The sequence below is a fragment of the Peromyscus eremicus genome, chromosome 4 (genome assembly GCF_949786415.1).
Source record: "Peromyscus eremicus chromosome 4, PerEre_H2_v1, whole genome shotgun sequence".
NCBI classification, from domain to species: Eukaryota; Metazoa; Chordata; class Mammalia; order Rodentia; family Cricetidae; genus Peromyscus; species Peromyscus eremicus.
In genome coordinates this window covers 11,008,039-11,022,889 of record NC_081419.1, presented here as the reverse complement: position 1 = coordinate 11,022,889, position 14,851 = coordinate 11,008,039, and the positions used below count along the sequence as shown (strand labels likewise).

Genomic DNA, 14,851 nt, shown 5'->3' with positions numbered 1-14,851 from the left:
GTCTTCAGTTTCTCCGTCCATGCTCTTTTCTTCTCTTCCTACTCTCTTGACCTAACACAATCCTTATTCTCTACAAAAGATCTGCCTTGTTCCTTTCTCTCCAGGCACAAGACTCTCTAACCAGGAATTCTGCCTCCCTTCACTCCAACCTGGATCTGCAAATATCTTTTGTTCTCAGTCAAATGCTCTGGAATGCCATTTGGCCAGTATGGAGAAGGAAAGTCTGAGCTTCAGTTGCACAAGAAAAAAGGCTAAGCATCTACAGTCTGCCTGTCTCCTAGGCTCTGTAGGGGTGTTACTTAGTACATCAGCAGAAGGTCTGAGAAGCTTAACAGTTTACCATATGGCCTAGTAATATATGAGTCCACAAGAACTTCATAGTAGAAGACAGCTGGTATATATTAAAAGCTGAATATCACCAAATATTCCCTGATAAATGGCTTCCCTCTACAAAAATTCCTTGATCTTTCTATGTATAGCTTTACACGGCTGAATCTCTATATTCTTACAGCTTGCAGCAGGTAACCTAGGATTCACTTCAGATTTGTCTGTTCTTTACCCAATTATCTATTAACTAATCAACAGTAAAGATTCATGAAGATGCTGAAACAGGAGATGGGTCAGTTTCTTAGTTTCTGAAATGTACAATTGGTAGATATGAGTTCTGTTTAAGGAGTAATTAGTGCTTTTTACAGCATTTGTCTACTAAAAACCTGGGGGAAATACAGGGAAGCTATACACAGAAATAGCTGTTTATCATCTTCTGACATTAGAAAACTTAAGAATGTCATTTAATTGATACTGTTGGATTTTTGTGTACTTATTAGAATTTGGTCTATCTTAACCTCAGATTTAGGTGAAGGCTGAGAACACTATAAGACAGAACTCAGCATTCTATTCTCAGTTATAAAAATCCAGAGAGTGTGGGGTCAGAAAGATTGGTTAAGAGTACCTCTTCCTGTTGCAGAGGATGGATGTCCAATTCCCGGCACCCACACAAGGTGACTCACAAACAACTGGTGTAATTTCAGCTCCATATGTTCAACACCTCTGGTCTCCATAGGTGCCTTCATTCACATGTACACACCCACTAGACACACATGTAAGTGTAAGGGAGGGAACAGTAAAACCCTGAACAAGGCCACTCCACAGGTGGGAAGAAGGTTTATTTAGGGAGTTCAAAGCTGCCATGGGTACTTTTGGGGGGCAAAGAGAAGCAAAACTCATTTGGAGGAGTCCAAAGCTGACATGATTACCCCTTGGGAGGCAGAGAGGGTAGCAGAATGGTAAGAAAAGTCATGCCTAAAGAAGTGGGGGAGGTGTGCAGGCCAGAAGAGCCTGGAAGTTAAAAGTAGTGGTGAAGAGGTTTGTGGGCCAGAAGAGACCAGCAGCCAGCATGGAACTTTGATACGTTAAGGGTATGTGCTAATAGGGACCTAGATGCCCCATTTGCTGAGGTAGGGGGAGATAAGGGAGAGATAGCTCTTCCTAGCAGACAGATACCCATTTCACAGGTTTCCCAGGAGTGCTGAGTGTACACATCAGTAATCCTCTGTTGAACCTGTCAAGAGTCTAGGCGGAGCTGAGCCCAGACTGTCATTTAGGACATTGTCAGTGGCACTGCAATTGGGGGAGGGGATTGGGACTTAACATTCCAACATTTTGCTGATGATAGGGGGCTGATTGCAGTTATCATCTGACTTTTTTAAACTGAATTTGGGTGTTGTAGGGGTTCCAGGAAGGCTGGGAAGTAGGTCCATCAAAGGTTGAGAGTGAGGAGACAGGCAGGTGGGTGATAGTAGGAGACCCAGGGAAATTTTTCAGAAGTGTCTGTTTTACAGACCACTGTGTAATTTTGCCAGTTTTCTCCAGAAAGAACCTGCAGAGATAGAAAGCAATCATGATTGTGTGGCACAAAGAGACTCCACCTGGGACCAACTTCAAATGTGGCCACACTGACACCTAGGCAGAGAACTGCCCCACACTTCACCTGCTGCCAGACCCTTCTCAAACTGTGAACAAACAACACTGGAGGGTCGACTACCCCACTCTGCCTTGCCAAGGTAGGTCAGGTCCTAAGGCTTTAGTGAAATCTCTGAGTCCAAGGAGGAAAGAGACTTAAGGAGACAGGCAAAGGGAGGGGTGGGAGGAGTCAGGGGCCTAAGAGAGACCCAAAGGAGAGTGCTACAAAGGAGTCAGCCCCTGGAGGATGTAGTTTGTGAGTCAGCTCATGGAAGTCCTTAATCCTCTCTTTCACTTGGCCAGACTGCCTCACACAGAACATTCATCATCAGCAAGTTGATTGCTTACTGGTTTGGGAAAAGTTTGCTGGGTAGTTGGTTCTTGGATGCTGTCTGTCTTAGGGTTTCTATTGCTGTGATGAAACACCATGACCAAAAGCAAGTTGAGGAGGAAAGGGTTTATTTGGCTTACATTTCCACATTGTAGTCCATTACAGAAGGAAGTCAGGACAGGAACTCAAACAGGGCAGGAACTTGGAGGCAGGAGCTGATGCAGAGGCTATGGAGGGGTGCTGTTTACTGGCTTGCTCCTTATGGGTTGTTCAGTCTGCTTTCTTATAGAACCTAGGACCACAGCCCAGGGATGACACCATATACAATGGGATGGGCCCTCCTCCATCAAGCACTAATTAAAAAACGTGTACAGCTCAATCTTATGGAGGCATTTTCTTAATGCCTCAGAGGTACCCTTCTCTGAAGATGACTTTAGCTTATGTCAAGTTGACAAAACTATCCAGCACGGTGTCTGTCAGCTAAATGGAAATCTACTGAGACAGATACAGACTAGGGACAGAGAACAGAAGGTAAAGTTAGGGAGCTTAGTAGGATCTTTATCTTGGGTATATACTTGAACACCCAACAGAAGAGGCAGGAAAAGCCCATCCCCAGGGATAGGCTGTAAGTGGAAGAGCTTAAACAGTTGACTGGAAGGAGTGGTTTCTAAACAAGGGACCTGAAGTCCTTTTGACCTGTGGCAGATGGATCCAAGTCCTAGCTCTCTAAAGTTCACATATATTTTTTTAAGTTGACAGAAAAGGTAAAAGTTTCAGATGTGTGGTGATGTATTGTGTCCTCCAAAACATTGTACACCCTAGTAAAGTTTATCTGAGGATCAGAGGAAAAACCAGCCACTATATTAAACATAGATATCAGGCAATGGTAGCACACACCTTTAATCCTATCACTCAGAAGGCAGGGATCTGTCTGGATCTCTGTGAGTTCAAGGCCACACTGGGAACAGAGCCAGGCATGGTGGCACATGCCTTAATTTCCAATACTAGTTAACTATAAAGGTCTGGAGGTCTGTACAGACAGACAGGAAGTGACAGTGCTGGGCAGGAAGAGGAAGTAATGTAGCTGGGTGGAGAGAGGAAATGAGATGCAGAAAAGAAAGGCATATAGTTGTGGGTATACAGGAAGTAGGAATATTTGGAGGAGGATCTCCAAGGGGTAATAAAGTGGCTGGCTTCTTTCTACTTTTGACACCAATCCAGCTTTAAAGAGAGGAATGGGGGTGTTTTTGAACTATAGCTTTAAGCCATAGTCGTCTAATAAGATACAGGTGGTTATTCCAATTTTTTTGTATCTGTTGAGATTTGTTTTGTTACAGAGTATGTGGTCAATTTTGAAGAAGGTTCTATGGGGTGCTGAAAAGAATGTATATTCTTTTGTGTTTGGGTGAAATGTTCTATACATATCTATTAGGTACATTTGAGTCATAACATGTTAGTTCCCTTATTTCTCTGTTAAGTTTCTGTCTGGCAGACCTGTTCAGTGTGGTGAAAGTGGGGTGTTGAAGTCTCTCACTATTAGTGTGTGGGGTTTGATTGTGATTTGAGCTTTAGTAATGTTTCTCTTACAAATGAAGGTGCCCTTGTATTTGAGGCATAAATGTTCAGAACTGAGACTTCATCTTGATGGATTTTTCCTTTGATGAATATGAAATGTCCTTCTTTATCTCTTGATTAATTTTAGTTTGAAATCTATTTTGTTAGATATTAGGATAGCTACACCAGCTTAATTCTTAAGTACATTTGATTGGAAAACCTTTTCCCAAAACTTTACTCTGAGGTAATGTCTGTCTTTGAAGTTGAGGTGTCTTTCTTTAAGTAGCAGAAGAATGGATCCTGCTTTTATATCCATTCTGTTAGCTTGTCTTTTTATTGGTGAATTGAGTCCATTGATACTAAGAGATATTAATGGCCAGTGATTGTTAATTTCTGTTATTTTTTGGGTTTGGTGGTGGTGATGGTGTCTAGTTTTTTTTTTTTTTTTTTGCTGTCTAGTTTCTTGAGTTCTTTATCTATTTTAGAAATCAGCCCCCTATTTGACATGGGGTTGATAAAGATCTTTTCCCATTGTGTAGGCTGCCTTTTTGACTTATTGACAGTGTCCTTCACCTTACAGAAGCTTCTCAGTTTCAAGAGGTCCCATTTATTAATCGTTGCTCTCGGTGTCTGTGCTATACTGGTGTTATATTTAGGAAGGGGTCTCCTATGCCAATGCATTCAAGGCTATTTCCCACTTTCTCTTCCATGAGACTCAAGTGTAACTAGATTTATGTTGAGGTCTTTGATCCATTTGGACTTGAGTTTTGTACATGGTGATAGATAGATATGGATCTATTTGCATTCTTCTACAAGTAGATATCCAGTTATGCCAGCACCATTTGTTGAAGATGCTTTCTTTTTTCCATTGTATAACTTTGGCTTCTTTATCAAAAATCAGGTGTTTGTAGGTGTGTGGGTTAATGTCAATGTCTCCAATTGGATTCCATTGATCAATGTGTTGGTTTTTATGCCAATACCAAGCTGTTTTTATTATTATAGATCTATAGTAGAGCTTAAAGTGATGATGCCTCCAAAATTGTTTTGGCTATCCTGGGATTTTTGTTTTTCCATATAAAGTTGAGTATTGGTTTTTCAAGGTCTGTGAAGAATTGCATTGGGATTTTGATGGGGATTGCACTAAATCTGTAGATTGCTTTTGGTAAGATTGCCATTTTTTACTATGTTGATCCCACATATCCATGAACATGTCCATTTTTTGATCTCTTCTTCAATTTCTTTTTTTCAAAGATTTAAAGTTCTTTTCATACAGGTCTTTCACTTGTTTGGTTAGAGTTACCCCAAGATATTTTATGCTATTTGTGGCTATTGTAAAGGGTGATGTTTCTCTGATTTCTTTCTCAGACCATCTATCATTTGTATATAGGAGGGCTATTGATTTTTTTTTAGTTAATCTTATATCCTGCCACGTTACTGAAAAGTGTTTATCAGCTGTAGGAGCTGCCTGGTGGAATATTTGGGGTCACTTATGTAGACTATCATATCATCTGCAAACAGCGAGAGTTTGACTTCTTCTTTCCAATTTGTATCCCCTCGATCTCCTTTTGTTGTCTTATTGCTCTAGCTAGAACTTGAAGTACTGTATTGAATAGGAATGGAGAGAGTGAGCAGCCTTGCTTTAGGTCCCTCTATGTAATATTTTCCCCCTCTTGTGGCTTCCTTTGCTCATCATTTTACTCACGTTGACATAAATGGCAGGATCTGATACTGTTTGTGATACCTTAACAGGCAGTTAGAACCTAACTCAACAGCCCCTGGTGCCTCACCAAAAATGGTCAGTTTCAGAAAAGGAAGCCAATGCTGTTATAAAACATAGTGATCTGTTCTCTTAACTATTCAAATAAGAGGCCACACAAATGGCCCAAGAGACAAGGCCAGATAATATTTCTTAATGGCTATAAAAAATGGACCCCATTCACTGTAATGCAAGGGACTCTCTCAGAATTCACCTGCTGTGTGTCTGCCTAAAGTGCCTATTATTCATTAAAACTTTCATATCAATCTGGCCAGGCAAATATTTTACCCTACTCCTCGGGCTCCTTCATCTGAACATGACAACTTTAATAACGGGCAGGTCCTCAGACCTTACATAAGGAATTTCTACCTTGTTTTTGAGATCCTGCTTGACGTCTGTCAGGAGAAATGTAATGACTCACCTCAGGTAGGTCACGTCTAATGGTGACCAGCTCTAGTTTGTGGGGTATCATATTGGAACATGTGTCCCTCCAAATCCATGTTGGATCTTCATTTCTAAAGCAATGATAATATTGAGAGTTGGGGCCTTTGGAGGTACCAACCCGGAAGGTTCACCATCATGACAGAATGTGTCGCCTATAGAACAGGGCCTGAAAGAGAGTACAGTCCTTCCCAGGATCATGTGAGAACATATAACAAACTTCCATGTTAGAACAAGAAAGCAGCCCTCATATATCCAAAAACACACCTCATGCACTCCAAATATCTGAATCTTAACCTATCTACTTTGAATGTAGATATGTTGAGGTCTACAACAGCCAGCTGTTACCATAGCATTTTTGATCTTACTTGCAAAGGTCACTGGAACATCCTCTGGATTCACTTTCTTACTGATAGATATCAGAGTCTATACCCAATAAAAGCAGAGCTTTAGGGGCCTATGTTTTTGTTGTTACCATTTCTGTTGTTACTACTGTTAAAGTGGAGCCAGTCCTTCCTAGGGTTTGCTTGTGAAATGTCCCATGTAGACATTTTTGTGTTTGAACTTGTGCTCTCCAGCAGGTGATTGTCTTGGGAAGTTGGAGCCTAGCTTTAGGGCAGGGAGCCTAGCTCCAGGAAGCAGTTTGTAAGCCTGTGTTGGAGGTGGGGTGACCACCAGTACAGTGTAAGCAGCCACATGCTAACACCAACTACTCTTGCCACCATGCTTTCCCTGTTCTCACAAAGTGTGAGCCGAAAGGACCCTTCCTTATGTTACTTTCTGTGGGGCACTTGGTAGCAGTGACTGCAGAGTAGCTAACACAGGCCTTTGACAGGAGTGTGCCCATCCCTCATTGGCCCATGGCTTGCTCTGACCTCACAAGGAGCCACTGTGAGGAATGACTGACACCTGTGCATATAACACACTGCCTAGGGCTGGGTTTTGTCCTTCTAGTACAGAGAGCTGTTAGGTGGTGATCTGTGGGACTTGGATGTTGGTAAAAGTTTTGGACCTGGATATCGGTGAAGTTTTGGACTCGGATGCTGGTGACTTCTTGTACTTGACAGAGTGAGTTTTTCCTCTCACTTTGCTGGTTGTGCTTTGGGGGTATTGGTTTTCATTTTTCCTTTTATTTCTTGTATTTTATGTTTCTGGTTTTAGAAGTTAGTTTTTACATATTTTAAATTTTCTTTGTTAACTATCTTCCATTTTTTTTCTAACTACTCATTTTCTTTGTCTCTTTTTACTTTATAAAGATTTTGTTAGTAAATATTTAGCATAAAAAGTAAAAAATATTCACTATAACATTTCTGTATATGCACATAATGTTTGATAATATTCACCTACTTTACATACTTACCCCCCTCCTCTTTACCCTTCACATCCCTAATATCCCCTTTTACTATCAGGTCCCCTCCCCAAACTGAGATCCAAGACTTGAAAACAAATGTCATTGTGGGACTGGCCTGTTATACACAACACCATGATTTCCAGGTCCATGCGGTTTTTCCCCTGAAAAATGACAATTTCACTCTTTTCGGCTGAGTGTATGATTCTTGCCCTTCTGTTTCTGCACAGCATTGCTAATCAGTTGGCATATTTGCAGCCCTTACATGACCGGGTGAACCCATCATGAAGTATGATCATGAAGTATGATCCTTTTAAGTGCTGTGGAAGTTTGTGTGAAGTATTAAGTACTCTAAGGACTGTTGCATCTGTGTTCACCAAGGATGTTAATTATACCTTTCTCTTGTTACTGTACCCACCTGGTTTTGGTACCTAAGTAATACAGGCTCCTAGGATGAGTCTGGAAGCATCCTTCCCTTTTCATTTCATAGAATCATCTGAGAAGCATTGGTATCTTGGTGATATTTTGTTTATGCTCTAACAAAGCTTTCCTGAAGATCATTAAGACAAAGAAGCCAGTAACTAGAGAGACTTCTTAACTCTAGCCATCCTCAGACTAAAAGTGTGCAACATTCTGTCTCCAGGAATCCTCAGACTGAATGCAATGAGCTCCTGTCTCCTCCCACCTCTCTCTGCCCAGCCATTTCCCTTCTTGTCTCCACCTTTCTAGTACTGGGATTAAAGGTGTGAGCCATCAACACCTGGCCTCTATGGCTGACTAGTGGCTTAGCTCTGCACTCTGATCTTCAGAGGTCTGATAGAAATCACCAATGAGTTTGTCTGATCCTGGAGTTTTTTGTTTGTTTGTTTGTTTGTTTTTGTCAAGAGATTATTTTAAATTACTATTTCGATTTTGTTGCTTTTTTTCTGTTTTAAATTAGTTCTTTGAGAATTTCATACAATATATTTTGGTCATGTTTATCCCTTCCTCCAATTCCTCCCAGATCTTCCATACTCCCTTTCCTACCACCCATATTTGTGTCTTTTTGTTTTGTTTTTCACCATCAAGTACAGTTTCTGTTGTCCTTATACTCTTGGATATATGGCCTTCCACTGGAGAGTGGTCGGTCCCACCTACCAGGGCCCACACCCTTAAATGTGTTCTCCCTCTCCTGGAATCTATCAGTTGTCAATAGTTCGTCAGGGGTGTGACTTCTTGTCCCACCTCCCCTCTTCATGCAGAGATTTTTGTCTGGAGTGAGCTTAAGCAGGTCACAATGCTGTAAATTCAGATGGGCAACTGCCCTGCTTTGTCCAGAAAACAGTTTGTATTGTCATCCACTGCCTCTGACTCTGACAGTCTTTCAGTTTAGGTGTTTTATATCTTCTCAGTTGAGTTTTGGTAGCTAATGTGTGTCTAGAAGTTTATTCTAGATTTTTCCAATTCACTGGAACATTTTAAAAACATTCCCTAGTGATTGTCTAGATGTCTGGATTTCAGTTGTATCTCTGGTAATACCATGTTATTTTGTCTCCCATATTATTAACTTGTATCTTAAAGTTTTCTATTAGTTTCTTATTTTGTCTCTAATATTATTAACTTGTATCTTAAATTTTCCTAGTCGTTATTTTGGCTAAGATTACATCAGTTACATTTATTCTTAAAATAATCAAGTCTTTGTTACATTGGTCTTTGTATTATTTTAGTTTCCATTTCATCAATTTCTGCTCTGGACTTGAGCATTTCTTCTATTTCTCTTGGGTTTGGCTTGTTCTTGTTGTCCTATGACCATGACATGCATCATTAGGTTATTTTGGACAACCATCTTTTTTTTAACCGCGGGAATTTGTAGCTATAAATGTTTCTCCTAGACCTGCTTTTAATTAATTTTTATCTTGCATCACTAGTTGGTCTTGGTACGAGCATTTATATCGACAAAGATGAGGAAGTGGGAAATGGCTCAAGGCAACACCCTACAGTACAACTCCTTTGACGAAGAGGCTTTAACAGAGCACTATCAAATCCTAAAGACCCTTGGTCGGGGAGCATTTGGAGAAGTAAAATTGGCTAGCCATCTACTCACCCAGACAAAGGTAGCAGTAAAAGTTCTCCCAAAAAGCTCAAAGAACATCTTCATCAAATCAGAAATTGAAATAATGAAATCTCTAGACCATCCCAATATCATTAAACTTCTTCACATAATCGACACCACAAAAAACACTTACCTGGTTATGGAGCATGCCATAGGCGGAGAGCTGATGGCCAGGATTGTGGAGTTTGGCTACCTACCTGAGGACGAGTCCCGTAAGGTATTTAAACAGATGGTGTGTGCCCTTCAGTATTGTCACAGGAAAGGGATTGCTCACAGGGATCTAAAGCCTGAAAATATTTTAGTGGACGGCAAAGGAAATATAAAACTCAGTGATTTTGGGCTGGGCACCAAGCTTCCCATGGGGCAGAAGCTAGCATATTTCTGTGGGACCCTTCCTTATTGCGCCCCAGAACTCTTTGAAGGTGGAGGCTACGATGGCCGAGCAATCGACATCTGGAGTTTGGGAGTTGTACTCTACTTTATGTCTACAGGGTGCCTCCCTTTCAAGGGAACTACCTTTGGAATACTAAAGGACAAAATCTTGGCAGGAAAGTACCCCGTTAATTTCAAGCTGTCGCCAGAGCTTTGGGATGTTATTGCTAAGTTGTTAACCGTAAATCCTGGAGAAAGACCAAGAATAGGTGACGTTGTGGGCTTTCAATGGCTGAAGCATGGCAATGAAGGTTCTCCCAATCCCTTTAGAGAGAACAATGAGGACAGCTACCCAGACCCCACTGTGATGGTCATCATGGGCGTCATGGGTTATAAGCAAGGAGAGATAATGGAAGCTTTACGGGAGAAGAAGTTTGATCAAGTGATGGCCACCTACTTGATTCTTAGGCAGCAGTCACCCTGGGAAGATGACATTATAAAACATCTTCGGCCCAAGCAGTCTGCTGGAACCTTGAACCTTAAAGGCCTTCCCACAATACCTAAAGTGACTATAAAGAGGGGATCTAGTGTCCCTATCCTTCCCACTTCTTCCATTTTGCCCACTCTACCTGAGAGTCCCGAGAATGACAAAAAGGGGAAAACGAGGTACAGTATGCCTCCCACCGTGAACTGCCCTGACAAGAAAACAGCCCCAGTTCACAGAATCTGCCCCCAGCGTGTACATGAGGCTACTTTCATGAACAGCGCCCGGGGGGATTCAGAGAGCACTATTAACACCTCCGATGAAATATGTACCACAGTGTCTTCAGCACTGGAAACTTATTCCAGCAAGTTATCCTGGAATGTGTCCAAAGCTGGCCCTAACAAATCAAAGAGCAAGGCGTCCTCACAGGATGTTTTATCTCATCACACCCCAATGGAGGAAGTTCAGTGCCAAGACGTCAACATACCAGGTGAAATTATTGGCTCATCTCTCCCACAAACCTCACCTCAGGAGGACCTCAGAGGACAGCCCCACAGCATGTCTACTGCTAGTCGGAGAGGTGAAAGGACCAGCTCATCGCTCTCACAAACCGCACCTCAGGAGGACCTCAGAGGACAGCCCCACAGAGTGGCTACAGCTAGTCGGAGAGGTGAAAGGACCAGGTCATCTCTCCTACAAACTGCACCTCAGGAGGACCTCAGAGGACAGCCCCACAGTGTGGCTACAGCTGTTTCAAAGAACATGACCTCACAGGATAGATCACCCCCATTCTCCAGCAAGGAGGCCCAGGATGAGGGTCTCATCGTACAAGAAAAAGACCTCAGCCCATCCTCCCCAGAAACATCCCAGGGACACCTCAGTGGCCGGTGCCAGACTGCACCCAGAGCCCCCTTTAGAAAGCGGATTTGGAAGAGCCTACAGAGCAGGATTATAAAAGGCCTGAGAAGTTTATGCTGCTGCATACCAACAGAAAAGAGGGAGCGCCTAGGCTGCAACAAAATCCTGCCTGTGACCTTAGAGGGCCATGGAGGGAGCCAAGGTAACAGGTAGGTGGAGAGGCTCCAATGCACTTTTGTATCTAGGCCTCTTTTTTTTTTTTTTTTTAATGATCTTTTCTTTAAAGAAAAAATATTTATTTACTATATGTGTGTGGAAGTTAATTTGCAGGAGTCAGTTCTGTCTTTACACCATGTGGGTCCTAGGGAATGAATTAAGGTCCCCAGGCTTAAGGTCAAGTACCTTTACTCAGTACGCTGTTTCCTGGACTAAATGCTATGCTTTTAAATAAACAGGTTGTAGGAATAGGTGATACTATATTATCACACCAGAAAGCAAATCCCACAGTATCCTTCCTGAGAAACTTGACCTAGATGCAGATAGATAGCAGAGGATAGTGGCCCGAGGCTGGGCAAGGGTGAGGAGAAGGGTGGGTAAAGAGCAATGGGACAGGCACTCAGAAGGAATCAGACTGAGGGCCCAGCACTGCGCAGGGCCAGCACAGCCAAGCAGAAGACCTGCATGTTCTCCTAAGAGGGCCCTTTTTTGTGTCTGTTTCAAGTGCTGTTGGAGGCACTGTGCTCCCCCTAAGCTGAAACCAGAGAATGGGGAGCAGCATGCTGAGGATGCACACGGGCGCTGGAGAGAGCCAGGTAGGAAGTTCAGATGGCTGTGTGCCATGGGAAGCTGTGTTCATATCACAGGCTGAAACTAGGTGCAAAGTGTTCCTGTGTCTGCAGATGATGACTGGGGAGGAGGGGGCATGGCACACCCTTCTCACATCCCCTGGACCCTGAGGACTGAGAAAGGATTCTGGGAGGCGGGTCTGACAGACTCATGATCCTCCTGACTCTCCCTTGTAGGTAGGTTCATGATGGCTGGTGGTGCCACAATTGTGCCAGTAAAGTGAAGCACTCTGTGGGACCAGAAGTCCTTTAAACAAGGATCCACGGAGTGCTGTGATCATTAGGAAAACAGGCCTCAGAGGACCTTCCACGCACAGTGTGATCGTCATTCCAGCTACCTGTCTCCAGGTGTACCATGAGCCATTAGAAGAGAGAGCGGCACCGGAAGCAGAGGAGGACCCCAGAGGGCCTGCCCAGTTTGTATGTGTTCACGATGAATATTGCTGACCAGGTTGGAGCCAGACACAGAGGGACGAGTTTGCAGGGAGTGTCCATCTTGTGCTCATTTGGGAAGGTAGAGTGTGTGAGAACAGGTGAGTCCATTAGTTATGGTGCAGCTCTCAGCACCATCCTGAACTACTAGACAGCTTGCTTCCCGTCCCCACCAGATCCAGACACCTTCACAACTCACCCCAGCACTATTACTGCTGAACTGCTTGTTGCTTTGCAACCTGAGTCATATGGATGCACTCTTCTGTACTCTGTATCTGAACAGACAGGGACACACACACACACACACACACACACACACACACACACACACACACACTTCTCCCAATGTACCTCATGCACAGTTGACACTAGTGAAGTTTGCTTGAACTGGAGAGGACTCCTATTCAAGCAAGATAATTTCATATTTCATGTGATTTCCCTCCTGGAAATGCCTCAAATCCCTCTAACTCAGCTTGTTCCTGTCTCTACCCCCAACGCAATCACTTAACCACCCTGCTCTACTGCTTCGCAGGAGTCATATGAAGCCAACACATGCCATGGTGCACATTTTGCCCCAGGGCATCCGGTCCTGTGCAAGGTAAGGCCCACCAGCTGTGCTTTGAGTGGAAGCAAGGTGAAGTCTGGAGTGTTTGACAGTTGGATTCAGAGATGGAGCTGGTTCCAAGCGTGATCGTGGATAGAATCTGTTGATGGAAAAACAATGGCAACCCCCGGCCTGACAGTGCGGGTGTTCCTCTGGGTGGCTCATGGTCTCCTGCCATATTTCCACCTCCTAAGATATCTCAGAGACACCTAAAGAGATTTAAGGGGTCAGATTCACACCCCTCCTTAGGCCCACACTCTAGTACACCCCAAGACCACACTTTAGTACACCCCAAGACCACACTCTACTACACCCCAAGATACTATTTTCAATAGTATCTCACACAAAGATCCCAGCCGTTTTCTTTCTGACATCCTGTAGGGACATTACTGTTGCTGAGGCTTTGTGTCCCCAGGCAGCAGGCTGGGAAAGTCCTTTGCTGCCTGTATGACCCTATGCTGGGGCTACCAAAGAGACTCCTGGGACTACACTCAGCAAGGGACATTTTCAACTGGATGGTGCTTAGAGCAGGAGATGCCACTCAAGCCCTAACACACTGGATGGAAGAGGGACACACAGGTGATGCTCCTCTGCTCAGGCCATGGGGAAGAGGTGATTGGTTACAGGGTGATGGACAACTAAACATTTTGTAATCTTACCAAAATGTCTTGTTTTCAGGTCTCCTTGATAAAAGAGGCTTCTTCTGATTGACAGAGAAGTTGGGCCAGAGACTCACAAGCAGATGGACTAAAGAGGAACAAGGGAAAATGTCTACTGATCCAGGTAGCACCCAGGCCCTTGTACTAACCCCTGGTTTAGGGAGAACAGTGTCTGAGGCAGCTCAGAGACTTACCTCACTGAGGGTGATGCCTCTCTGTCCTGGCAGGAGCCATGTGAGGGTGAGGTGCTGCTCAAGTCCCCTCCATCTACTCTATGGAGTCAGCTGTTGTTACTGTTTTCTCGGTCACCTAGGCAGGGACACCACTTCTCCATCAGAAGTACTGCCGGCTGCAAGGGACAGACATAGAGAACACTGACAGTAATTTGAGGGCTTTTTAGAGTGGGTCCCCTTTTAGAGAGTGACATCAACCAATACCTAGAGAACCGAACCATGAAGACAGTCTCTAAGGAAAGGTCCTAGATAGTGAGAGCTGAGTGACTGATGACTTTATGCCTTGTGTATCCAGGTGAAGATCAGCCATGGAGGATATGCTCAGAGAGCTGGGCATAAGATTGCTCTGCAGAAGTGTTACCAAGAAAGACAGGCACCAGACAAAAAGATATACGGCACAAATATCTGAATAAAGAGACTGTTTTCTTGCTACAATAAATTCCTTTGTATATTTGAACCGCATGCTCTGGTGTCCTGATTTATATCTGTATAAACATTCTGATAGTGAATTGGTCAGCATGTCTGTCTTCTGAATGCACCCTTTCTCCCTGTGGTGAGAGCAACCCTCATTCTCCATGATGTACTTTGGTCTTCATTCTGTGCATTAGATCTCTGCCCTCTTCCTCCTACATACTGCCTCGTCTGCATCCTGGAAACATCTCTCCATCCCGCTATTATCACTAGTGGAGAATTTTGGTTTTGGCTCCACATATGAAGTATTTCTCTCTTTTAAGGGTAATTTTTCTTGGCATAACGTCCTTCAGGTGGACTCAAGTTGACCACAAGTCTCAGTATCACTCTCTCCTTTCTTTTTCTTAGTCAGGGTCTTACTGTGTAACCTAGGTTGACCTACAACTCCTGATGCTCCCGTTCAGAATCC

At 43.5% G+C, this 14,851-nt stretch overlaps 1 protein-coding gene across 7 annotated transcripts; it reads left to right on the top strand.

Moving 5' to 3' along the window:
- Positions 1-6,958: 6,958 nt before the first annotated feature.
- Positions 6,959-14,428, top strand: LOC131908974 (sperm motility kinase X-like). Of its 7 annotated transcripts, XR_009378698.1 has the most exons (8): positions 6,959-7,112; positions 9,300-11,407; positions 11,920-12,010; positions 12,378-12,576; positions 13,008-13,073; positions 13,461-13,658; positions 13,758-13,862; positions 14,267-14,428. XR_009378698.1 is itself a non-coding variant. In XM_059260179.1 (3 exons), exons 2-3 carry the CDS (start codon positions 9,333-9,335, stop codon positions 11,951-11,953), a joined length of 2,109 nt encoding a protein of 702 aa, XP_059116162.1. In that variant the 5' UTR covers positions 6,959-7,112; positions 9,300-9,332; the 3' UTR covers positions 11,954-12,011. The 7 variants fall into 7 exon arrangements, 1 of the variants encoding a protein (XP_059116162.1); XR_009378699.1 differs by lacking the exon at positions 13,008-13,073; XR_009378696.1 differs by having other exon boundaries at positions 13,008-13,658.
- The last annotated feature ends 423 nt before the right edge of the window (positions 14,429-14,851 follow it).

What these genes read in the sequence shown, in the direction of transcription:
- LOC131908974 (XM_059260179.1), top strand. Translation starts at nt 9,333, where the DNA reads ATGAGGAAGTGGGAAATGGCTCAAGGCAACACCCTACAGTACAACTCC. An exon ending in GGAGGGAGCCAAGGTAACAG is followed by an intron (nt 11,408 to 11,919) that starts GTAGGTGGAGAG and finishes GTCTGTTTCAAG; the next exon opens with TGCTGTTGGAGGCACTGTGC.